Below are 26,931 nucleotides of genomic sequence, written 5' to 3'. Positions count from 1 at the left end.
ATGTTGGTACAAATGATGCAGTATTATATTATGTAAAATACTACGAGAATAAACTCGTAATATTACAAAAAGTCTTAAAAACGAAATATAGTCGTAATATTACGAGAATAAAGTCGTAACATTATGAGAATAAGTCGTAACATTACGAGAATAAAGTCGTAACATTATGAGAATAAGTCGTAACATTACGTGAATTAAGTCGTAACATTACGAGAATAAAGTAGTACTATTAGGAGAATAAAAATGTAATTTTATGAGAATAAAGTTGTAATTTTATGAGAATAAAGTTGTAATATTATGAGAATAAAGTCATAATTTTAAAGAATAAAGTCGTAATATTATGAGATTCTTTTTTATCATGATCTAACGTATTATTAATAAGTAGCAGCAGCACACAGATGTAACCAGTGATAGCCTGCAGTTGACCAGCCATTTCCTCCTCCGGTCCACACAAGAAATTGAAGTCTCTGTGATTCTTTTTTTCCAAACAGACTCAGTTTCGTTCACAATATAAGTCCTGATGCTAAATAAGTTCTAAAATTAAGTATTTCTTTATATGTGAAGCCCCAATCAAAATTTCTAATCTTGACGCAGATTGCAGCTCTTCATCTGAGATTTTGCTTGAATAATAATTACGACTTTATTCTCATAAATATTACAACTATCGCTATTTGCGAAAGATGTAAAAAAATCAAATTCTTCAGTTTGGCCCAAATACACTATACTTTGTATACTGTTTTCACATTGTTTAGTCATTATGGGTCAGTAAGAGATCTGAACCTATGAACATTAATGTACACGTGTGACTTAGAGAGACACAAAAGTCCATTCATATGTTCTCGCTCGATTCAAATGAACAGCCCTTGTAAATAAACATTTTAAAACACGCAGTATCTCCACCACCACGTTTCACTGTCGCTGATGATGAACCCAGAGACACCATCGAGGACACACACACACACACACACACACACACACAAGTCTTGAAAGCAGACAGATTGGCTGACACAGATGCTTGTGTTGATCTTGTGTGTGTGGCACAGATTCCATCCTTACCAAACAGCTGAGTTCTAACATTTACATGACACTAAATGTGTTTGTAAAGGAGGAAAAAAAGAAGAGGGGAAATGCTTCTACAGAGTCCTGTGCAACATGCTTTTACTTAGCCAAAGTAATGCTAGAGAAAAACAATGAACCGACAAGCAGCAATGGTCAAAGTTGTGAGAATGCAAATAGTTTTGTTCTGCTTTACTAAGTCATATCAGTTCATATCGTGTGATAATATGCATTATGTCTAACATTAAAAAGACGTTTTCTTTTTTTACCAACCTATTATTTTTGTGTCCACATTTAGAGTAATCTATATATAAGCCTAATAACTAACTAACTAACTAAATAAATACATAAATAAGTAGTCTGGTTTACAAGATGCACACTACATTTACACATAAAGACATTAACCAATCATGTGTTTAAATCTGCTAATGTCTGCTTATATTATTCTTCCATTAAGAGACTTTAAAGGAAATCAGATGTGAAATATTGCATCTCCATTAACACAGAACAGAACATCATTTGCATATAGTCACCACTCTTTTCAGTTATTGCTTTGTATGACAAACTTCGCTTTCTGACAACATTAAGTCATGAACACGCGTGTTTTGTTGTGTCGTTGTTCTCTGATTTGTACATTTAGCCAGAGTGAATGGTTCAGTCTGAATTATGTCTGGTTTGGATTTGATAAAAAAAAAAATATCCGTGGCCTTGAAACTTTTTGGTTTTACTCTTCATTCAGGGTTGATTTGTGTCATTAAAATAAAAATGTGACAACAAAAACAAACTCCTGTTGTGAAGCTTCAAGACTCATGACCTGACTGCCACTAATTCACAGACGTCACCTGTAACCAAGCACCTGTTGAACAGCTGTCACTCACACTGGTGTCCACTCATGTACTTTATCACTTTATCGTCTCTTTTTCTCTAAAGGGAACATTATTTACCAAATTAACATCATGTTCTATTGATGAAGACCTGAAACTAGTGATTGAGAAGATTAACTTGATTAAAAGATTACAAGATTATTAATCAAACAAATACATAGGCTCATTTTCCCATAGACATCTATCCATTCATTATTTTAAACCTTTCAATTATTTATTTTCAATTTAGAGTGTCCAATTTGCCTAATCCCGGAAAAGAACTAAATATAAAAAACAGATATAGTCTCCTGAAGCCAACCAGGAAATAAGACTATATTGAATAGCCACTAAGGGACATGAAAAGAACTATGTTTGAATGGAAGTATAAATCTAACGGTGATTTAAAATGTCAGCAAACATTTTCCTGTGAAGTTAATGGGTCTCAGTCGGTAGCTTCAGGTCTTCTTCAATAGCACATGATGTCAGTGTTGTAAACTATGTTCCCACTGAGAGGAAAACAGACAATAAAGTGGACACCAGTGTGATTGACACCTATGGGTATTTCCCATAGGTGCCTGATTGCAGCTGATGAATTTCAGTTTGCAAAACATCAACAATGCACCAGTCAAATTTTAATTATGGAGGCTTCATAAGGGGAGTTAATACTCTTTAGCACGACGTCACGGCCGGTTGCCACTTGTCTAACGCCTGATTTTTTAAATTAAATGCACTCGTCCAAAGACGGTGCCTCCAGGACACCGTGCAGAACACAACTCTCACTGCAGGCCTCTGTATTAATTTATGTTTAAGCAGCCGAGATAGATTGCACAGGGAGTCTTTTTTTATTTTATACTATATAAAAATACTTATAAACCTTCACCTTTGTCTCAAGCTAAATGACAACAACAGAGGGACTGAAACTAAACAAAATGAAACTGCAAAATGACCATACTGTATGCCAAGAACTCATTATTGGGACTGTATAATGGAATCCAATTGAAGAAGAATAGTTACAGCTCCAAACAGACCCGAGGGATTCCAATTTCCACTCTCATTATGGAGTAATGGTTCAGACATTAGTGAAATGAGGTGAATAGAATGTCAGGTTAGGAGAAAGGGTTCCCTTCTGAATGCTTCTGGACACAAATCATGAACTCTTATTGGGGCAGTAATGACAGAGACACACTAAAATATACTGTACATCCTGCACAGTATCTGCACTCTCCTTGGCTGTTGGTCAAAATACATTTTTATTTAGCATTATTAAGCTTGAGCTGCGCCAGGAGTTTCATTATCCCTATGAATTGACTTTGGCATAGTGATTGCCCAAACTGCTGCTGTATGAAGCTTCGGAGTTCGAAAAAGGATGGATTTACATTTTGATTGTGTGCATTTGAATGGTTTTACATAAATCTTTGTAATTAACTGGCAGTGAATTATAATTTCTACTATATAATACTTTCACAAAGTGTGGATAATTACTACTCACTTAATAAAATACCATACACCCAATACTTTAGAAATCAAATCTGTGGTTTAAAGTGTCATATATTCCATTGATTTCTTTCTTCATATACATATAATGTTGGGGACATATATCTGTTGAGTCATTTTGCTACTACATTTTTTAAGGAAATGTACAGGAACAAACCAAATCATTAACCATCAGCTTCAGACCACACAATGGTCAGTGTTTACATTAATTTAACTGTTGTGTGCAAGCTAAAGAGCAACAGCTGACATTTGCATTTATGGTGAGATCTGTCATCAATACCAATTTGTTTTTGTTTTTTTTGTTTTTTTAAAGGTTCAATGTGTAAATAAACATAAAATATTATATTAAGACATAAAATGAGCAGGATGTGTCACCAGAGATGGAGGCAACAACCATTAAATTAAATACTGGCTTCACGCATGGTGCTGCCATTGTATTCAGAAAATACATTTTCATTACATGTGTAAGGGGTTTGTCTGTAACTGAATTGCAGATATCAGGTTAGGTTTGGTATAGTAAGGTTACATACCTATACTTTTCCCATTAGGAATAGTGCCAAAATAATCAGCCCCTACCATTTTTTTGGCACCCTTCCCCTAGGGAACCAGAGTAAAATGGTATGGTAAGGTCACGGTATAGTCAGCTGAGTGACAGAAAAACGTCATTCCCTTGTGACTGGTGTAAATATCTCATGGAGGTTAAGGCAATTTTAAATAGCACTCTACCACTAAGAAGAAGAAAAAGAAGTGTTGTGTGATTCACATGATGACTCATTATTTCCGAGGTGTTGTGGGAGGATGGAGGAAATATTTAAAAGCTCTGCTGGTGGAGTAATTGTGGATCTTATCACCAAAACAATGAGTACTAGAGGATACAATTGTCCATTTACAAAATAAATGAGTAATCATTCTGGGCAGGTTCATTCCGGTTGCATTGCATGTAGTAGCATTTGATTCACTGTTGATTTAAAAATTATTGACGAATGCAGCTTTAAATAAAAAAATGTTCCTGTAGAAATCAATGGCGTGGCTGGAACAAAGTCATTTGTCCCACAGATGTAATTTCAGTTTGAAGGATATTCATCGTATGTTATCTGAGGATTCTACAACCTCACACATTTATCTGTAGGGAGGCTGGGAAGACTTACAAAAGAGGCAAACTAGATCCTACTAACAACACACTCTTGTTAATAACGTCATATCAGTGATCTCACAGAAATATGGCTTAAACCACTGGAGTCTCTCTTTTTTAAAAATTGTTAAATTTTGTGCTTACAAATTTGGTCTAATGAGCTACTTGAATAAATATTTAAAACTGTGAAAACCAACACCAATTAGCATTCAAACATTATGCAATCACAATAATTATGCATCTGTGAGGAAAGGAAAGGCGGCCAGAATGAAAAATATGGTAGAAGCGGTGGTTAAAATTAAAGTGCTAACTTCTGATATCTGAAGGAGGTCCCTGATTTTCCTTTAGTCCAATCTGACCCAGAATCACATGAGTTCAATGAAAGGGTAAGTGAAGCAGGTATGCCCATCTGTTGCTAACTATGTTGTGAAATACAATTAATAAAGAGATGGCAGATGCTACTTTACTGTATAACCACTGTTCTGTGCATCTTCTATGTCTGAGTAGAAACATATCAATGCTGCAGCTTCCAAAGTCATACAGACTTTATGATCTTAAAACAGTTAAATTATCCTTTCTGCCACTCACTCAACATTCATACATTCGTATAGTCAAACTGGAACAGGTAGAGTGACGAGGAACTGTAGAAAGGAGAACAGAAATCCTCCCTGTGATCCTGCAGTGAAGCCCCCATTGAGTCACTCCCTCCCAAGAGTCTAATTAAGATCACAAGTTTGAGGATAACCTGGATCTAACTTTGATGTGGTCAGTCTCAGGAAGGCTCACTATAGAGTCCTTTTTGGGTTGTCCTGAGTCTCCATGACCTGTTCCCATCCCCCCTACTGACAGCCCAGCAACGGCCCCAAAACTCTGTCCAGAACCGGGCAGTGATGCTAAGGGGAATGCCCCCATAGACATTTGATGCGGCAGAACCACCCTCTGTGGTATACCACTCCGAACGGTTGTGTGACCTGATGGGGTCTGAGGGGGTCCGATGGACGAAGAAGAGACTCGTGTAGACTGTGGTGGACTGGGGGCAGCTGGTTGCACCCCGTCATGAGGCAGTGAGGGCTGAGAGGCAGACAGGGCCCTGGCGTCTTGGCTCAAACTGCCCATTTGCAAGGAATGGGTGCTCTTGAATGTGCTGGGCCGGTGTGCAGGGCTGTATAAGTGCTGCTGGACTAGAGAAAGCTGGGAGCCTGAGGTGGGACCTGCCATGGAACTGGACCCATACTGGAACGATCGTCCTCCAGCTACAAGTGGGCTCTGGACTGGAGGGCTGGACAGGACTGGAGCAAAGGCACCAGAAGCAAGGAGCTGAGACTGCATGGGAGAGGCTGCCACAGGACTGGATACGCTTTGCACCACCGGGAATCTCCTCACCATCCTTGGAGACTGCATATTCCCCGCTCCCAATGAGTTCCCTTGCATCGGGGGACAAAAGTTCATGGCTAAGGCCTGCTGCAAAGTGCCAACCGCTGAATTTTGAGGCTGGGTGGAGGAACCCATAGTAGTGAAGATCCCACCATGAAGAGAAGGTGTCAGGGACATGGCTCGTGGTCGTGGTACATCCACCTGTTGAACCATCTCTCTATCGTACTTCACTATCTCCTGGATCATCTCATTCTCACGGTTGTTGAAAACACCCGAGTTTAGGTCATGTTGAACTTTGTGCAACAGGGTTGAATTCTTCTTGCCTGCAATGACACAGAGACACAGTTGGTTGAAACAAAGGTAGAGATAATTACTTCATCATATATAATTGTTAGCCTCATGAAGAAAGTTATGTTTTGGCTTTGTTTGTCTTTATGTTTGAGAGCAGCATAACGTAACGCGGGTTTGGTCTCTCTGAATTCTCTCTCTAGCCATCTGTCAAGTCTCATTATTGCTTAAACTCAATGGAGTGACTTTTACTTCAGAAGTGTATTAGCAACTTATTAAGTACTGAAGAAGTACTGAGAGGTCATCTGTCTTCAGCTGGTTGCCTATATTTAAACTCCTGAAGACCAGATCATCAGTTGTGTGGGGTCATGGATCAGCTATTTGCCTCTCAGTTTCCTTAACCCTAATGCATTTATAATAAGCAATTATAGAACCACATAGTCCCTCAATATCCAAATAAAAACAAAAATAATAATAATCCTCATTCAATTTGGCACTTCATGGTATACTGCTGTGCCCTCCCAAGCATTTTCACACCAGTTCACACTTGAATTCGTGTGACTTCTCTCTCTCTATCTCATGGCAGCCACATCAGCTTAACAACACAAGTGACCTCAGCAACTCTCATGTGGCACCAAGCTGTGAATGATGGCTGGGAGATGTATGTGACTGTGACTTCTCACCCAGTGAGAAAAACAAGAGGAGGAGATTTGCCCTTGAATGCAGATGACATGTCATTGAATTGCAGCATACCGCTTCACCCTGAGGGAAACAGTCTGCACACCTACAGCCAAGCGGAGATAAGAGCCTGAAACCAGATGCACATTTGAGCAAAAAAAAGTTTCAACTTATCCCCAGTTACACTTTCAGAATCAGAAAACAGCTTTCTTGACGCATAAAAATGGTCACAGGGAGAAACGTAGTGGGAGCTCATGAACCATTATTAACAAAACACATTGCTGCACTGTCTCATCTCCACAGTAAAGCCCACAGAAGTGAGATAAGGGAAGATAAGGTGGGGAAGGAGTCTTCACAGCTGTCCTTACATGGTTTATTACTGACCAAAGTGCTTGTGTGTGTGTGTTGAGTTTCAAACTCACTGCAGAGTCAGTGCTGTCAGGTAAGAACGACAAGATCTCACATCTCTTCAGATACTGTTGTGTCCTAAACCTGCTGAGAGTTGAATTTACGAGATCCTACTCACTGACATCATAAACAAGCAGATGGAGGATGTAAACAGAAACATACGTCTTCTCGATATACACACAGGAAAGGCCTTTTCGGTAGGAGAAATTCTATCAAATTCTATTCTATCTTCTACTATCTTAACAAGTGAATTTCTTGCTTTGACATGTGAAGAAAGTCAACTCATGATTTCTTGAACACCTTCTTATATCGGGTCCTTGCGTGGCCTTCAACAAGATAGATGAAGTGACCACCTTACTTATCTGGAGAGGGTGCACACTGATGAAGATATTGATGCTAAAAGCCAGTCACAGGGTCACTATCTGTTGAACAATTGCTGCTGAGGAAAAAAAATGTAATCCTGGGTTTAAATGGGTTTTTCTCGAGTTAGAAAGTGCGTCATCGACATTCACTGATAGTACAAGCAAGGCCCAAGCGAATACTCTAATTTCTTTTCCCCCTGCTTCATTTTTGGCAGTGATCGATTTCCTCAATCGCATCAACTGCGAGATTGATTGAAAGAGAGACCGAAGTTTATGACAAAAAAAATATGGTCACTGAGCTACATGATGGTTTTTGGGTCTGATACATCACAAATTCACACTGGGCAAAGGAGTAGATTAAATGTTAACCCCCTTTTTTTAATGCAGCTTCATCCAGGTTCAAAATTCTGGGTAGACCTGCTCATTTTTTAATGTGGGAGAGGCTTTAGAGACAAACTGGGACACATGAGAGATGGAAACGTACAGAAGACTGTGAGGGCAGCTGAAGTAGTTCGATGTATGTCTCCTGCACAAACTCTGGCAGTAAACTTGATTCACTGAAGCAGCAGGTGGGCTACAGAGCTGGCAACAAAAGCAAGGCTATTATTCAGCTGGAGTGATACCTACATAACAAAGAGGTAAGGAAAAACTGGTCATCACTTTGTCCGATAAGCATATTCAATTATTTGGTATGGAAGAAAATGGAGGCTGTTGACCATGAAGAAAAGAAAATTAGTGAGGCGGTAAAAGGAAAATGTCACACAGTTTTGTTTTTTTCTTTTAGGTTGCTTTACAGCAGTGGTCTCAAACTCATGGCCCGTGGGCTGCACGTGGTCTCCCAATTGATTTCATGTGGCCCTCCAAACGATGATATAACATAATAAGTCATGTCTGTTTTCTTTTAAATTAATAGATTAATTTTGCAGCATAAATGCATGTTTTAGTGTGAACTAAATATTGTTACATATTAAAACAGAGACTTTTATTTTAAAATTCTCCAATCCAGGCTCACTTTATTTGTGAAGCACTTTGGACAGAAGTGTACAGAATAATATATAAAAGCCGCAGAAGCTCATACGAGGCAATAGAATACATGTAAAAAAAGGAATAAAATAAATATAAAACATAAATATAACAATAAAACAATGAACATGTCTATGAAACAGTCACAAATATTGTTATTTTAATATCAGAATGGCATATTGTTATATTATTCAAGCTCATATCGTCCACGCCTAATGAACAGTTGCTTTCTCTCCAATGTCCAAAGCTGCAAATTTTAGATTTTAGAATAGACAAACATTAATAATCCAAGCTCCAGTGGTTCAAAGGATGTGAAACTATTTTGACATTGCATGCTCAGGGACTCTTGGAGAAACATTGAACATAACTGGATGTATTAAGGTTATGAAAATGTGTAGGGAATGCAGCAAGCTTTGTTCAATTAAGGTCTGATGGTCTGTCAGCACCAGGTTTTGTCAGGGAAGATGGTTGTAGAGGAATCCATCAAGTTCATTCCAACCACTACTCTTTACACTGAACATGAACGCAGTGACTGTTGATGAAGCCAAACAAAAGAAGCCATTATTACTGATTAATATGCATTGAGTAAACATGGAGTCCAGTGAGAATATCTAGATGGTGCTTAGGTCTTGAAGCAGACAGGTCAGCTTCCCTCCAAATATGTGAGCCGACAGACAGATTCATGTGAGGAATGTGGCTGCTATGGCAACCACTGTAAGATGCAGGGCTTTAAAAAAACATGTGAAGTGTAGTCATGTGACAGCGGGATGTGACATCAGCCGCACTGCTGACCTTGGGGGGCATGACAGCAGCGAACATGTTTTGTTTACTCCCTAACAATGAGCTCCCAAGGCTTGGCTCAGAAGAAGCAGCAGCAGTGTCTGAGTGTGTATGTGATGCTCAGACGCTCATGTTCAGACAGAGTCACTGCTGAGTAATCGCTTTGAAAAATCACTACATTAATCTAGTGAGAGAGATTATAGAAATACAAAAGTAAGGTGAGCTTGCTCAGCAGGTCTGTCATATTTTTCAGGTGTCACATTCAGTTAAATTTGTATTTATTCTTTATTTTAAGTGTGATGCAGGAAAGTGATTAACCCTCATAGGTGAATAAGACACCAAAAAAATTACATTTGCAGTTAGGGATGCACGTTATTGGATTGTTTGCCGATAAACAATATAGCGGCAGTTTTGGCTGCTGGCAAATACAGTCTTTCTGTCCTGAATCCAACTTTATTTATAAAGCACTTTTTATACAAAAAATGTAGTATACAATGTGCTGTACGTAATAAAAACAGGATCGCCACCCCTCAGATGCATGGACCACGCCATGCAGCCACCATTTTAGATTTTTAGAGAATCTAAAATAGAAAATTTAAAACAAGATAAAAAAGGAACATTAGTTAAAAGCCAAATTAAAAAGCTGGGTCTTGAGCTGTTCCATAAACGTGGGGCGTAATGCTGGAAGGCTGCCTCACCGTGGGTTATAGGCAATAGGAATGGTTAAATGGCCTTTTTTTTTTTCGTTTTATGTTTTTTATTATAATCTAACCAAAAATAAATGAGCACACAAAAAGGTAATTTCACTAAAAAGCACATCCCTTGTGTCGTTCTCAATTTCTCACAGTCTATGTTGCTCTGGAGTAACATTACACCTGCCAGTCTCCAGGGACGATGTACAGTTCCTGAACAGAGAGATCTTTGTCTCTTATTGAAATTATATGAGACAAAATGATATCACTATTCTTCGTAGTATAGTAGTAGTAGTACACTATATGTGACTAAACTCCTGATCATCACAAAATAACTTGTTCTGAAAAGCAAAAGATAAATTGTTCAAGGACTGTATCTCATTAGCCCTGGGATGACCATGTGAAACATGAAATAATAATTTCCTACAGTGGCACCTACCCTCAGGAAAGGAAATGTTTGATTTCAGTTACACAAACCTTTTGCGACTGAACATAATCTGTGATTCACAGCCCTGAGTACATTTTCACCCTCAGTTAATTTTCTCCACCCCTGCACATCCTCCCTGTCAGCATTGTCTATGCGCTCTGTCACAGCTGTCAGATATCGCACAGTGTTTTGACAAAGACGTGGTGTAAAGGAATGAATATATGCTTCATTTTCTTCCTATGAATGACACCAAACTTCATTTTCCAAGACCCCAAGGTGTGGAGAGAGAGACTCATTCATTTTAATTTCATATTTTGTTCTTAAAAACTGCAGTGCATGAGAAGGAATGTAACATTATTTGTACACGCTTCCTGTCAAGCAATACTATCAGACCTGAGTATAAACACACAATTTTAAGATACGATAAAGACTTTCAAAATAAAAGCCTTGTAGACACATGTACAAATGTTTACTGGACAATGATATGATGACTCGTCATTCTGTGTAAATTAAATTTAACCCATCCGTTTAAATTATATCTGACATTATGCTTGATGGGCAAAACATATTTAAAGTAATGACATAATTGCCTGAAAATGACATCAATTATATTATAATTCTGCACCCTTGTTTGAAAGATGCTGCTCGCTTCAGCTTAAAAAACACACAACAAAAAGCTCATTAAACCAAAGTTATCATGATCAGTTTTCTGTGGATCCATACCTATTCTGTCCAATCTGTCAATGGCGACCGTCTCAAAGGCCCTCCTCATCATGGGATACTCCTCCAGCACCTCGTTGAAATTGTCCACAGAAAGAGAGTAGAGGCGACAGTAGGTGTCCGCTCGCACGCTGGCCGTCCGTCTACCTCGGGTCAGTAGACAGATCTCTGGTGTGTGAGAAAGAACCCACAAGAGAGACGGTCACATCAACAAACCACAAACTCATTGACTTCATGTTGTAAAACAGTGACAGCGTTTCTGTAAGGGAGATTTGTTCTCCAACAAAATAAAATCCGATCAGAGTGGAGATGTTTCATGCAACATTTGCTGTGAGAAGTCAGTAACAATGAGAATATCCTCCACAAGTGGCACAGCACTGACAGCTGTGAGAAGGAAACACACTATATTTGGAGATGTGCAAGTAAGCTTCATTTCATTCAGACATTACTTGTCTTTGCCTGCACCTTCTCTCTGACTTCATTTTTCAATAGGTTGGGGCTGTGCTGTTGTCTTGGCAACCATATGCCCTGCTTTCCCCTCACCTGAAAGGTTGACCTCTCAGGCGATGCTGCAGTGTGCACGGCCACCGGGCTGATGGAAATTTCAAGGATGGGTGGATGGCACCCTGGGCAACAGCCGATATGGCCTTGGCCATGATGAAGGTTTTTGGTAAATAATTACCTAGGTTTTTTCTAGTTTGTATGCAAAGATTAGTTAACTTCATACAAGATACAAGAGTGTGTTTATAATTGATTTACAAATAAAGGAACTAGGCATCTCATAAACAATTGCAAATGATCCCTTCCAACAACATATGTTTGTACATAGCCTTTACAGCAGGTTGCTCCACAGTAACCATGGAGTGTAAAATTGAACAACCCCGTCTTGCACTTGAGGATTGTGGGTAGTCTAGTATTTCTCCTTGACCACACAGTTAGGCTTGTACATAATTGGTTGTGGAGAGTCTACCTTGTATTTATACAGTATAATGGCTGATCATTACATGTTCTATTCAGAAAATTAACTGGATTATTAACTTGAGTTTGAAGTATTATGAATAAAATGTCAAATTGCTTAGTATTCTCAAATAGCCTGGGTGAACCCAGTCGAGAACCCAGGGAGATTTGTTCTTGTTGGCTGTTGGCTACGGAGATCTCCCAAAAGTCACTCCAGATAGTAATCGTTCCTGGAAAACTACAACAAGCACGTTTGTTGACACATTTTTCGTCACTGAATACATCATACGGATCCTTGGTTTGATTGGTTGTAGGTCGATTCATTTCGCAAACAAAGACATTTTGATCTATGTCCGTTGGTCACGCCTCTTGGAAGTGGGAGGTCACTCCACCCTTTTCCAGTCTCAAAGTCAATCTCAGTCTGACCTTGCTATTAACACATGTATAGTCACTTCACTATCGATGCATATTGGATGAACAGCACGTTCAGTTAAACCGTGACCACGTTTTCCGTCCATCTGACAGCAGACTTGCATTTGCTCGGTATATTAATGATTAATAGGTCACACAGATAGACGTCTCTCTGTTTGTTGTACATGTGAATTGGCTGCTCATGGTCAACTGTTGTAATGGAAGTCAAAGCGGTAGTGCAAACAGTACAATCTGTCTATTGATGAACACATTCATTACAATTCATTTCATATACTCTGGTGAAAACATCTAAAATGTGAGCGGGTGGAAAGACAGCTTCACAGCTCTTACCAGTTTTGTGGTAAAACTCTCCACAAAACGCTAAAGATGTCCTCTCATAAAGTGTCTCTTGGGTTTTCCTGGTTATACATAACACAAGCATTTGCATATTTCTAGCATCATTACTGTGGAATGTGTAAGTGCTGGGAATTGATAATAATCTGAAGGAAACAACTGCGGCTACATTAAAAAGCTGATCAGCTTGGAATAGGGAAACTGTCACTCTCACATATCATGAAAAATACATAGAAAAGCTCAATGGGATTAATGAAATTTCAGCATCTATTTGAATATTCTGAGCACTGCTCGGGGAAACATGACTGTGTTAACCTTTTGCTTTATCCTGGGATGGCACTGTTTAATATATAATATCCAAAATCTTTAGAGGTTTATTGCATGACCTGTTCACAGGGGTTTTCTCATGATGAGAAAAAAGCAACTCCATCAGTCAAAACAGCTGCGGTGCATCCTCTGTGGCTTCAAACAAGTCCGAAAAAACAAACCCTGATGACGTCATCAGGGTCACCACATCATGTGGGTAATAGCTGAGCATCTGCTACCCACAGGGGTCTAATAACTAGACATTTACTTTTATGAAAATCAATGGCATCTTTAGTTAGACTCTACTCAAAGATGCCATTGAGATTCATAATTGGAACGAGCGTTCTTTTAGGTTAAATTACAGTTCAACCAAAATCTCTGTATATTACATCCTGTGCTGCTTTAAATTGGATGATTATTTTCTTGTGGAGGATCAACGTGTATTTTCACATCACATTACTCATGACTTGGGCCACAGGATCAACTTATGACAACCATATTAGTGACAACATGAAATATATGTGGAATATGTGTCTTTTCTGTTGTGGAAAAGAGAGCAGAAATGTCTTTTCACCATTTCTGTTGATTTTGCAGCACTGTCTCAAGTGAATCTTTGCTCAAGGTCAAGTATTTCAGTTTGACAATGAAATGGTGCTGGGTCATACAGTCATACGGCGAAGTCAAACGCACTAGATAGAGATGACAATGTGATGTATGCTGTAAAGTAGAATGTTGTTCTTGTTCTTTTTGTGGCAAAACCAGAAACTACATAGTGCCAATGCAGGCAATGCAGAGTCGACATTCACCCTGTTGTAAGTTTATCCATCCATCCATTTTCTACCACTTTATCCTCCACAGGAGGGTCGACAGGCGGAGCACACCCAGGGACACGTACGGTCATTTTAGAGTGTCCAATTTTACCTAATCCCCATACTGCATGTTTTTGGACTGTGGGAGGAAACTGGAGAAAAAACATGCAGATTTGGGGTTTAGGAAAATTGGACACTCTAAATTGACCTTGAGTGTAAGAGTGGATGGTTGTTTGTCTCTGTGTGGGTGTGCCCTGCCATTTGCCCTATGTCAGCTGGGATTGGCACCAGCACCCCCCGCGACCCTCAAGTGGTAGAAGATGGATAAATGAATGGAACCTCAACTGATTGCAAAAGCTTTCGCAGTTTGGGGAAAATTACAAGAGGCTTCACCACAAACCTAAGCAGACTACAAAGTATTGTGATGGCTGTCGCAGGAGAAAAGGGTGCATTGTTCTGCCAGACAGTGATTTTGAATGGTCAAAAGGCTAAATTGCAGACACTGCTGCATTCACTGTCCTGAAAATAGACAGAGAAGACTCTGTCATTTTCTAAATGTAGTAATACAATAACAAAGTCAGTCCAGGCAACTTTTGAGAAATGTGTGCAGAGATGTGGAATGACGTGACCATAACATTGACCGAGAAATAAAAGGATTTAAGGAGTTAATGCTTGTTGAAGAACTTGAGGTAAGTCCAAGTCTAAAACCACTCATGTAAAAACTGTTAAGTCAGATAAAAACTAATCATGTCTGGCTCGACATCACTATTTCCTGCTATTTACTAATTTAGAGATTTAACCACAAATACACAGTTGTGCAGAGGGTAAAACCCACCAGTTTCCCTCCAGTCCAAGTGCACTGCAGTGCTTGGTTTGTGTATAGACGGAGAGAGAGACCTATAATTCGCTCCCGGGTGGCAGGGACAGCTTCCAACAATCTGCACTTGACATTAGCAGTGGCCCTGGCCTCACTGTTCTGCTGTGCTAATTAGCTGTTATTAATTGGATGTGTGTATGTGTGATGTGTGTGTCGTGCACCACTCCGACAGCTCCCTGGGCTGCTGGCACATCAGCATTGCTGCCAGTGAACGATGGTCAGCTGCAGGGTATCGGAAATGCACAAGACTTTAGTGTGGGTGTGTGTGTGTGTGTGTGTGTGAACCGTGTTTCTGAACAACCACAGAAGAACAGCAGCCTGGGAAAGTGGGACATAAGTGGCTGTAAGGCAAAACCTGTATGACAAGTAAAAGTAACGTGTCAGGTGCTGTTAGTTTTTTCTTTATACCTTTCTTATTATAATTGCTTAGTTTGAAATAAAATAAATTGGTTTTCATTACCTTAAGGTCATAAAAAGCATACATCAGATGTTTTTTTTCATGCAATTTATGCACACCTGCAGTTATTAGAATTTGCAGTCTCACCATAAGATGCCACAAAGTCTTTCACACTGGACCTTTAAGGGAAATCTTAGATAAAATTAAAGTTTATTGTAGAGTGACAGTGACAAACCTCCAAAATAGGAGCCGTCCAACAGCTTCATGCCCATGTTTCCTTTGGTCAGGACGCTGACCACCCCATGCTGGATGAAGTACATCTTCTTGCCGATGGTGCCCTCTCTGATGATGTAGTCTCTGGGCTGAAAGACTTCGAATCTCAATTTGGTGAGCATAGCCGTCACAAAGTTGGGATCAGCGTTGGCGAACAGCGGCATGGATGCGACCAGCTTACGGCAGTTGAAGTTGACGATTTCCTGAAAGTGTCAACAGGCAGCAGGGTTTGGTCAGGATGATTTTGCATATGAGGCAGCTACAATTTGCACGTTTATTTTTTAATGTTTTTAAAAAAAGAAGAATGCACTTATTCAACAGAAGAAAGATTTTCAGAAAAAAAAGTGCAGTTTTATCGTTTTACCTTGTAGCTTGTGGATTCAGTTTTTTTTTTTGTTCCAAGTTTCTGTTACATTAAGTGCACTCTGAGCTGCACTTAAGGAAAAGACTGTCTCATGCAGACAATTACTTTAAAACAAATGCAAACTCAGGACACATGGGACTCTGAAGTCCACTCCATGAGACAATTCCTTTAAAACAATCTCATACTTTTATGAGATTAACTGAATGATAAAACTGAATTATTTTTCAAGCAATGGAAAAAGCTTGGTTGAAAATGTTGTGGAGTTGGAATTTATTCCACTCCACTTACTCTGAACGAAAGTTATGCAAGAGTAAGTGACTGAACACATCAAAGTAGTCGTCGTACCTCGCGCAGAGGCTCATTAAGCTCCTCCAGGATGCTCTCTTCATCAAACATCTTGCCCTGGTATCTGTGCTCGTAGTAGTCATGGATTTTCTGTCGGAAGTCAGCTGGTAGTTTGTGGAAAGACATGTACTGCTCCACTTGTTTGTACTAAAAGATGGAGAAAAGCAAAAAAAAAGAAAAGAGAGGCATAGTTAGTGTAGAAGAGGAAAAAAGCACACAGTAGGATTTAGCAACTCCTTTGTTGCAACAAGAAATAAATCTCCATCATAGACCCCTTTTACTCAATCTCATTCTAAATGTGTCACAGGAATGACATTCTGAGGTGGTTTGTGGATGCATGTGGCCATTCACACCTGAGCAAATCCAAATGCAATCTGTCCTAAGGATGAATAATAAACTGCCATTAACTTACGCCCTCTGATCCACATCACTGCCCAAATATCACCACCACAATATCAACACTGATCACCACAAGATTTCTATTTTTAGTTTTAATAGTTAAAACTGATTTCATGTCACAGCAGAATAAAACTTTGTTCTTACAAACAGTCCTGACTTCAAGTGTAGTTGACTAAAATGTATGGGACGCCATATCTGATCAAATGTGGTCACAGGAGACACAGCCAGGATACATTTTACTGCCAAAAGTCAATCAAAATATCTAGTGAGCTGGCTTCCCTGATATCTAAGGGTTCCAAAGTTTAGGGGCGTAAGTAACAAAGGAGGCATCCCCAATTTTCTTTCGACTGTTACGTCCAATAAACCAGCAGCAGACAATCGCAGTGTTCTTTGCAGTCCATACCTAACAAGGGAGTTGGCAATGTAGCTTGGTCCTAGCCCGTGAAGTGCTTTGTATACAAGGAGGAGGAGGAGCTTAAAGTCAACTCTAAATGCTTTTATATACACAATATAGCTTGGTTATTCCTGCAGCATCATGGTTGCACAGTTCTCTCAGCAAACGGGAAAGAACCTCTGACCCCTTTAAGTCTAGTGAAGCTGTTAAGGAAACATGAGAGCGTTGCAAATCTCCTGAGGATTCATCATGTTCTGCTGTGTTTACAAAGGAAAATGCTTCTGTTGTATTTTAAACCACAACAAGTCTCTCTCTCTCTCTCTCTCTCTCTCTCTCTCTCTCTCTCTCTCTCGCTGTCAGGCTTTACGCGTGGAAGAGATATGATCTCTAAAATCACATGAAGAAAAAAGGGGATGGGTAAATAATTAAATAAAGCCAGTCATGGGCATTCACGTACTCCAGTTGCTATTCTGAGAAAGGGAGATGTTTGCTATTTATGTTGGAATTGATGAATAAGTAACTATGAAGTTACAAGTAAGAGCTGAGAGTCGATGTCGGCTGCAGCTCGAGAGATTCACACCATCGCGTACTGTATATTCATCACGGATCAACATATATCTGCATCGAGTGCAGCCTGAAGGTTCTGCTTTCCCACCTCGTTTCTCACCACCTAGGATGCTCATAACACATCTCATGCCTGGTTTCCCCGTGAAAATAGTGGATCTAACCACGACAAGTGGCAACAGCACGCCAACGAAACGTCTCCTATTCACTGGACACAAATGGCTTTTGGGTTTGCTTTGTTTACTCTGGGATGTGGTTTCACACATCATCATCTTTCTGTAAACAAACAAATAAAAGAAAAGAAAAAAAAGAAGGGTGCGATCGCAGCCACATGACAAGATAGCCTCTGAACTAGGTTAGCTCTTCACCTCCTTCACATAGTATCAAAAAACTATGTTTGTGTTTGCATGTTAAGCAATTCAATTCACAGTCAAGGCAGAAGGCAAGGCCTTCCCTTGTCCTTACTTGGGGATTTGAAGATCCGTCTCAAATCTTACACAGAGACTTCAAATATGTTTGGGTGGCAGGTATACATTATGCATTTCTAAACAGACATAAATAATAAATACTTTAAATCTGCACCGTGTCAGTGACAGACAGTGAAAAATAAATTGCACCATGTCAAGGACATTTATCATCGCTTAGGTACAGCTGTTTACGGCTTTCATTGTTTCATGAGACTTCAACTAAGATTATTGATTTGATAATTTAGTTTACCTAAGTGAGTCTAAATTAGTCTCTTAAATACAAAGGGTTTAATGAGATTAGATAATATAGGGTCAAGACATGATTACATTTCAATTTGCAGTTCGATTTTCTTGAAAACCTATTGAGAGAATAATAATGTTTTTGTTTCGCTCGCTGTCCATGGTCCTGAATCGGTCAAGGCTCTGCCTTCCACTATCACTTAAATAGAACATTAAGCATTTTTTATACCTTAATTTTCTCAAATAACGACAGATTTTAAAGAGTATTTCATGTTCATCCGTCCTGCTTATCCTTTCAGGTTCAGACTGGAAGCTGAAACCCACCGATCCTTGTCACGAGACTGGATGACTGACACAAATGCTGGAAATATAAAAACGTCTTCTGACTTTTGGACCTCACTCAACATTCAAGGAAACCTGATGCTTTAATCATCTAAAGTGCTGATGGGAGTTCATCTTTTGACCAGAAAGATCACAATTTATGATCCGATGTGCCGCGTACACGCAGGAACAGCAGAGGAGTTTGACAACGACCTTGCTTGAAACAATTGAAAGCAGGCGTGGTGTAGAGAAATTACATTTTGTCACACAGTAAGGTGACATATGGGTGAGAGAGGAAAATGGAGGCTTGACCCTAATGGCTTGACTCACACAGCAAATCACAATAACCTTAATACAGCACATGCTGGCTGTCATAGTAGGATTATTCATTTTGATTCTATACAGGGGGATTTCCTCTCTGTGTATAAGGTGCTGAGTGGTTCTTAGGAGAGAGAAAAGCATGGGTTTATGTAAAACTTGTAACAATGAACCAAAAAGGTGACATTTGTATCTACATTTTAGGGACAAGACATAAAGGTATTTCTTTTGATTTTAATTTCTATTTACATTAATCAATATATTTCCTGGGTGTGCATACATATGCACCACAGCTATCCTGTGGTTGAAGACATGGGCTGGGTTGATATGAAAGGCAATAAAAAAGATATTTACGTGGGATAAAGAAGTAAATGGCTCATGGCCCACGGATGTGTGCACATTATTCAAGTATAGGTTTAATAATTAATATTTGTAAGTTCAGATAACTGGTGTTTACTCTATATGGTGCAGTCTGGACTAAACCAAAACTGTGTGTGGATTATAAATAAATAAATAAACAAATAAATACATAAATAAAATATACTGTATGGTGTTGAAATGTTGTGTGCTGTTTAAGGTGATGTGTCACTGACAACTTTATCTTATCACATTAGAGCAGAATTACATTTTTGTAAATATGGACCAAGAACAAAAACTGAGTCGTTATTTACAAAAATAATCTGTAAAAAAAATACTGTAAACATGTTGCAGTTATGTTTTACTTTAGTCAAATTCACTTTAGTAAAAGAGTGTATGTTGTAATCACATGTATGATGAGCTAGAAAACTAAAAATGATCATAAGTCTACATCTTTTAATTGTCTACTCTTCCTGTTTTTATTTCAAAATGACCTCACACTTATGCACACTGTTCTCCAGCCCGACGTACAGTCCAGCATGACCTTATACGTGACGCAACATGATAATCAGACTCGATCACTTACTTCAATTGACCACATAATGAAATTACATCAGCAAAAACAATTGACTGCATCATTTTCTTTCTTGCATAAACCAAATTTAATCTCAGTCTCTTTCACGCTTAATGAATTCCCTCAGGTCATGGTTCATTTAGCATGAACAGCCATGGCAGCACTGAATGATAACCATCGTTTCAGATTTCTATCACATCTTTAAAGTAAATACATATAACTCATACACCAATGTGTATGTCCCTTGTACATTATAGAGACATAGTTATTGAGGATATTTAAATGGTGTCCCACAAATGCTGTGTCAAAAAACACAAAACAAAAAACTTTAAAGAACTCTCACTTATGTAAGAAAACAACCCCCCCACCACCACCACCACCACTCGCTGTGTGTGAGTAACAATGAAGATGCAGCTGACTTCCACAGTATCCTGCTCATTCAATCAGGGATAAACTGGGAGGATCCTATTAAGTGTTTCCTGCCTCAGGGTACAGCGTGTGACAGTCTCAATTAAACTTGAATGACATCTCGCTTACACTCTTTCTCCCCCCCCACCCCATTCTCTGTTAAAGGAGTTTTTGACTCCCTTATTTTTTACGGCAGTAGACTTAGATTAGTGGCCATGTCACTCAAGGTTAGTGGAGTGGGAAGTGAGTCAGAAAATTGTCTCTTGCTCAAAATGTAAATTACAATAAGACGATAATCCGCAGACTGTGAGACAGAGTTGTCGTACGTAAAAGTTGGTTTGGGCATAAATAATAACACACAAACGCACCTAAAAAGCATTTATTGTTTGAGAATCAAAAAGAGCGATGTTGAAATTCATTCCCATTATGTCCCAAAATTTATTTTCTACTATTATGAATGGATTTTGCTCAGCGATTATTATTATTCTCAATGTCAAAGTTAATATCATATTGTTACTGGACTGTAATGTAAAGTGAAACCCAGTTAAATTGCAGCATTTGTGATTTGCAAATTGCATTTCTCCAAAGTGCAATTTCCATTTGGATACAACACGTTTTCTCAGCCCTACATTGAAAACTCAAAAACCACATCAGCACCTTGAACTAATTCCATTTATTTTAGTTTTTAAAAATAAGCAAATCCATTGGCATCTGTTATGTGGATGAATAACGCAAGGTCCGTCTTGAATTTGTATGAAACTAACAAATTTACTAAACTTGCAAAATCTATTCCCTTTTAGCCAGTGGATTTAGTCAACAGAGAGGTTTTTTTATAGGACATAAAGCCCGGAGTTTGTGGCTCGTGCACACGACGCATCGCTGTCAGTGTAAGCTGCTACAGAGGGAAGAGCGAGATTGAATTGGCCCTCCTATTAATGGGCTGTGTCAGGATGTGACAAGTCACAAGTTACAGTATCTCTGTGTGTGTGTGTGTGTGTGTGTGTGTGTGTGTGTGTGTGTGTGTGTCCTTTTCAGTGAATAAGTTGACATCGACAGCAGCGGAAGCTTTGGTTCTCCGACTGAAGAGCGGAGGCAGGGACGTAAACACGTGCAAACAAAGATGCACTCACACATTTATGTCCCACATTTAATAATGCATGACTCCTACAGCAGAGACGAGAAAAGTTCACGTCATCTGTACGTTATGAAACGCGGGACGTAGATCAGCTTTACCTTGGATCGTGTTGTCAGTATCTGTGTCTTACATGTTATCACCTCCTTATTTGCATCAAGCACTAATGACATAAATCCAGTCAAATAAAAAGTCATCATCACATATTTTGTTTAACCATTACAAACACATCCTAGCAGGGATATACAGTAGCATGGTTAGAGAAAGAGAAGTGTTCATATAGTGGTGCTCAACTTTGTAATTCAAGGTCGGTTTACTCATGGGAAAACAACACACACACACACACACACACACACACACACGCACACACACGTCATACACATTCTTGACCTTGGAGAATTTTTAACAGAGCCAAAATTATAAACTCAGGGCATGGAAGAATAAAATATGTGCGCATCTGGCAGCAGAGACAGTCGATTATAATACGGCATCAAATAATAAAAATTGGTATTAGTAGAACTGTATGATTTCTAAATGTCTTGGCCTCGGCTTCATCACTTTTAACAATTCATAAGTGATTTTCTAGATCTCTGAATGACATGGATAGATAGAAAATGTATGTATTTAAAATGATAATAATATATAGACTTGATATATCCTACATGAATGAATGAATGAATGAATGATTCCATAAAATATCAGAAAACTTAAAAAAATGTTGATCGGTGTTTGTCAAACCTGGAAATGATTTCTTTGTTATCCAGAGCAAAGAAATGATGAAAATACTCACATTTAAGAAGCTTAAACCATCGTAATTTTGTTTTAATCATGAAAAAAGCTTTGAATCAATTATCAAAATAGTTGACGATTAATTTAACAATCGATTAATAATCAATTAATCGATTCATTGTTTCAGCTCTAAAACACATGCGGTCACTTTGAATCTGTCTTTAATCATCTGACATTTATTGTGATAATTATGAATTTAGACTAATTTGAAAATGTCCATATCATGATAACCTCTTTTAGCCGTGTCGTCCGACACTAATTCAAATTAATTTCAGCTGAAATAGCTTTTTTATACCCTGGAATGAGCAGTCCCTCCAGTTGCTGTTTGATGTGTCAAGGCTCAGTAAATCCGCGCTCATCAGTGAAGGCTCCGGGTCACGTCTCGCTTTTCTAACGTCCATCTAACACACACACGATTACCCGATTGCTCTTGAGGGGACAAGACATGGCAGTTACATAATGGCTAATGTGTGGTGTATATGTATATATATATATATATATATATATATATATATATATATATATATATATATATGTATGTGTATATATATATATATATATATATATATATATATATATATATATATATATATACACATTTATATGTGTGTGTGTATATAGTACATACAGTTTAATCCCAGACATATCAAATAATGTTGAGCTCAGGGATCTGTGTGGGCCATACCATCACTCCCAGAACTCCTTGTTTTTCTTTAAAATTGAAGATAGTTCTTAATGACTTTGGCTGTATGTTTTGGGTCATTGTCCTGCTGCAGAATAAATTTGGGGCCAATCAGACGCCTCCCTGATGGTACTGCATGATGAATAAGTACCAGCTTGTATTTCTCAGCGTTATGGACAACATTAATCTGGACCAAATCCCCAACGCCATTTGCAGAAATGCAGCTCCAAACTTACAAGGCAGCTCCACTATGCGTCACTGACGGTATTGTACTCCAGCGCAGCGGACGCCCTTCGATGAACAGCCACATACCGCATATTTTCAAATTTTGACTCATCAGTCCTGTGAATAGTTGAAGAGTCACTTGGCCTTGTTTCCATGTCAGAGGTATGACTATGTTAGAGGAAGAAGCTTTTTGGCCGCATTTCTTCCTTGAAGACAACCGCGAGTCAGATTTCTCCAGACAGTAGATGGGTGAATCTGACGTGATGTGTCTTTCATCTGCTGTCTACGGTCCTCAACATTGCCCATTGTGTTTCTTTGTGCTTCTTCAAAGGAGCGTGGACAGCACATCTTAAAAACCCCTGTCTCTTAGTCTTGCCTGGGGAGATCTTGCTGATGTAGTTTAACTACCCTGTGCCTTGTTTCTGCACATGCTGTGCATGTGACCTGTGAAACGAAACTCACCTCGGTAGCAGAGTCTCACTCAGTTTTCAGCCTCATACACAGCTTTTTCTGTTTCAGTTAATGACTGTGTTTCAACCTACATGCAAATGATGATCATTAGCGCCTGTTTGGTATAAGTGGTTAATCATATACTTGACTAAAGGCCTACATAATTCCTGACTGTGTGCAAGTGTACCTATTAGAATTGATGCTGGTTTGACAGCAAAAAAATCTTGATTTGATTTAAGTTTTTCTTCTCTTAGCTGACTTTGTAAATAGATAGAATTAAACATTTGTGAAAGCATTCTTACTTTATTTCACACATGCCTAACACAGTAGATTGGAGCACCTTTCTTCTTTGTGAGGAGAGAGGACATTTTGGCTGGTCCTCACGTTCTGTAACCCATGGAAAGCACTTTTTGAGGTTTAAGATCTGGTTTTAGCGAATTGAGTTTAGGTTAAGGTTAGGGTAAGTGGTCAGGGAATGCATTATATCTGTGAGTGTCCTCGCTATGAATGCTGTGCAAACGTGTGTGTGTGTGTGTGTGTGCTGTGTGCTGTGTGTGTGTTCCTAACCTTGCTAAACACACAGCTAACCAAACAACATGAATCAATTCTGATAAGGCAGAAAAACCACAGCGTGCTCAACCTAACTCTTAAACCAGCAGTAAACAGTTTGATTCCACATCTCTCTTTGGTCAGCCGGGTCTCTGCAATCCTTCCCTGGAGACGATGCTGAGCCGCAGAGCTATTATGACATTTCTGTCTCAACACTGAGCACAATGCTGACTGTTTACTCTGTGTTATGTCAATAAAGGTTCATGCTGTCGCGAGCATTTATACAATGAATCTGTTTTGTCAGTGAGGCAAGTTCCAACCCATGTCTCTGTCTCCAGCCTCTTATCTGATGGTCCTGCTGCAGACTGCAGTGCAGCACGGTTCAGTTCATTGTTAATGATGAACAAATGCTCATGGGTACTGAACGGGGATGGGACGTTGGATCTGTTGTCTTATTCAGGCCTATAGTGATCATTATTTCACTGATGTGCGTTGTGGAAGGAAAACAGAGTGAGAGCAAGAGCAGGAAGTGCTGGCTCCAGACGTCACATCACTGGCAAAGTACAGCAACATGGTAACTGACACAAAACAGAGACTCCAGCATGAAGTCAGCAGATCATTTGTCCAAGACAACGCCCTTTAGGCTTATGGTTTTAATGCTATGTACCAACTTTGGAAGGGCCTATTAATATCTGTGGGAGGAGCTTCAAGAAACAGATCTTGTGACTTGATGATTCAATATTGGACCAAATAAAAATGAATTTTGATTGTAAAAACAATATCCTAATCCAATGTTGATGTGACATTTATAGGTTTGCTCAATGATTACGCATGGTTTACCAGAGATCCTTTGATATTGTATCCACTCTCTTATGTGTTTACCATGCTCATTAATCTGACACACACGGCTATAAACTCAACATTATCATGTCAGCTGATATTATGATTCAGAAAATAAAGCAAGACGATCACTTTATCTCTCCAGTGTGAAGAGTCAGCGGGTTACCGAAATAAAACAATGCCCTGAAGATGAATATCTGTTAATAATCTGTTCACATTTTAGTGCAAAAAACGATCCATGCATGAGCGTGTCTGCATGCATGTGTATGACTGATACAGCAGACAGCACACGACATCTCCACATCAGCCAGGATCTAAGAACGCTAACCAGACACAGAGCAGTAATGACATCATGGCCCTAAAAAGCAGGGGTGTGTTCCCTGGCTGACAGACAGACACCCAAAGCTTTGATGTACTGTTGTACAGAGAAGACCGACTGGCTGAGCCGCGGCGAGCTGCTGCCATGCATGTCGAGCTAATAGAACAGATGCTCTTCTAATCAAAGTGTGTTTGAATCAAATGTGAAAACCCTCTCTGTTCCTATCAGGTGTGATCACCCTATGGAAACTAAACTAGTATCCCATGGTGTCTCCTTTAGTGACATCTTGTCATGCTCTAGTCTAGACAATGGGACCATCTGGGTAACAGTGATGTAGTACTTTATCTAACACCCTGATTTAAGGCTCCAGCCCCAATGAGGAGCACATGGATTGAGCACTCAAAGATACTACACTGTAAAACGCTACAGCCCCTTTTAGTTATGTCAAATTAATACTTCTATTTAACTCAAAGAGCTCTGACAAGTTTTGGATTTTAAACTTAAGTTTGCACGTTTTCTGAATTTAAACTTTAAGTTCTATGTTGTGTTGACAATTGATGATCTTGATGTGTTCACTTAACTAGAATTTCTGAGTTATGATTAAATTGTGCGTGGGTGGTGAAAAGGGCGGGCTTTCATTGAGCAGGGGTGAGGGGGGATGGCAGGTGGCAAGATGGAAAAAAAAAGCAGCTATTACTTTTAATCTTGAAAGAAAATCGTCTTTAAACCATGGCAAAGTTTAAAGGTATATAAAATGACCTGTCTGTACATACAGCTAAGTTTTGTGTTCACAATTATGAATCTATAATCTATAAATATAGAAAAAAGTGGTAAACAAAAGAGGACTACTTTCCATGGCGGATGGATAATATGCAGCGCTACCTGATAACAACCTGTGAATAGTGGCGGACTAATTTTCTCATCGAGTTGGAGCAGCAGGACCCCTAAAGGAGAGGAACTTTCCTACTGATTTACCTTACCGAAGGTGAGTTTTTATATATATCTTTTGATTAAGTATGTGTAAATCAATCTTAATGTTGTTTAAAATGATGTTTGAATGTAGATTTTAGTTTTTAACTGTAGCTGAAAACTTAATTGAAGTCGATAATAAGCTAACTACCGTGACCTTGTTAGACTCATTGTGGGCAAATTTCCTTAACCGCGCCTTTTCTAAAAAAGTACATAATTCAAAAACATTAACCAATTAGGTCCGTTTTTATATATATTTAATATGTCTTGTTTTTAGCTAGACGGAGAGATGAGACCTTCATTTGCGTCAGACCTTCGTTTAATTTTAATTTTTTTTTTCCAATGTAAACCTGTGTTGTCAGTTAAACACGTAATTAGCGGCGTAAAAGCAAACCTCATTTTAACGGCGGCAATTTTTTTTATCGCGAGATCAACGTTCCTTTTGGCCGAGCAAAATTTGTAGTTTTTTCACATACTGTTGCAACAACTAGTAACGTTAAAAAAACTACAACACCACACCGGATATAGCTAGACCGGAAAGAGT

The 26,931-nt window shown here is 39.0% G+C and overlaps 1 protein-coding gene across 1 annotated transcript in view; it reads right to left on the bottom strand.

Annotated features, from left to right (window-relative positions):
- Nucleotides 1-1,258: 1,258 nt before the first annotated feature.
- hcn2b (hyperpolarization activated cyclic nucleotide-gated potassium channel 2b) overlaps nucleotides 1,259-26,931 on the bottom strand; it is a 51,805-nt gene continuing 26,132 nt past the window's right edge. Inside the window, exons 5-8 of the mRNA XM_058639155.1 lie at nucleotides 16,391-16,537; nucleotides 15,644-15,884; nucleotides 11,301-11,465; nucleotides 1,259-6,242 (exon numbers count right to left, since the gene is read on the bottom strand). Coding sequence (XP_058495138.1) covers nucleotides 5,272-6,242; nucleotides 11,301-11,465; nucleotides 15,644-15,884; nucleotides 16,391-16,537 — 1,524 coding nt within the window. The 3' untranslated portion in view covers nucleotides 1,259-5,271. The remainder of the gene's footprint in view (nucleotides 6,243-11,300; nucleotides 11,466-15,643; nucleotides 15,885-16,390; nucleotides 16,538-26,931) is intronic.

Source organism: Solea solea, chromosome 9 (genome assembly GCF_958295425.1).
Source record: "Solea solea chromosome 9, fSolSol10.1, whole genome shotgun sequence".
Lineage (NCBI taxonomy): Eukaryota > Metazoa > Chordata > Actinopteri > Pleuronectiformes > Soleidae > Solea > Solea solea.
Note: the sequence above shows the minus strand (reverse complement) of the source record. Positions and strands in the feature narration are given on the sequence as shown.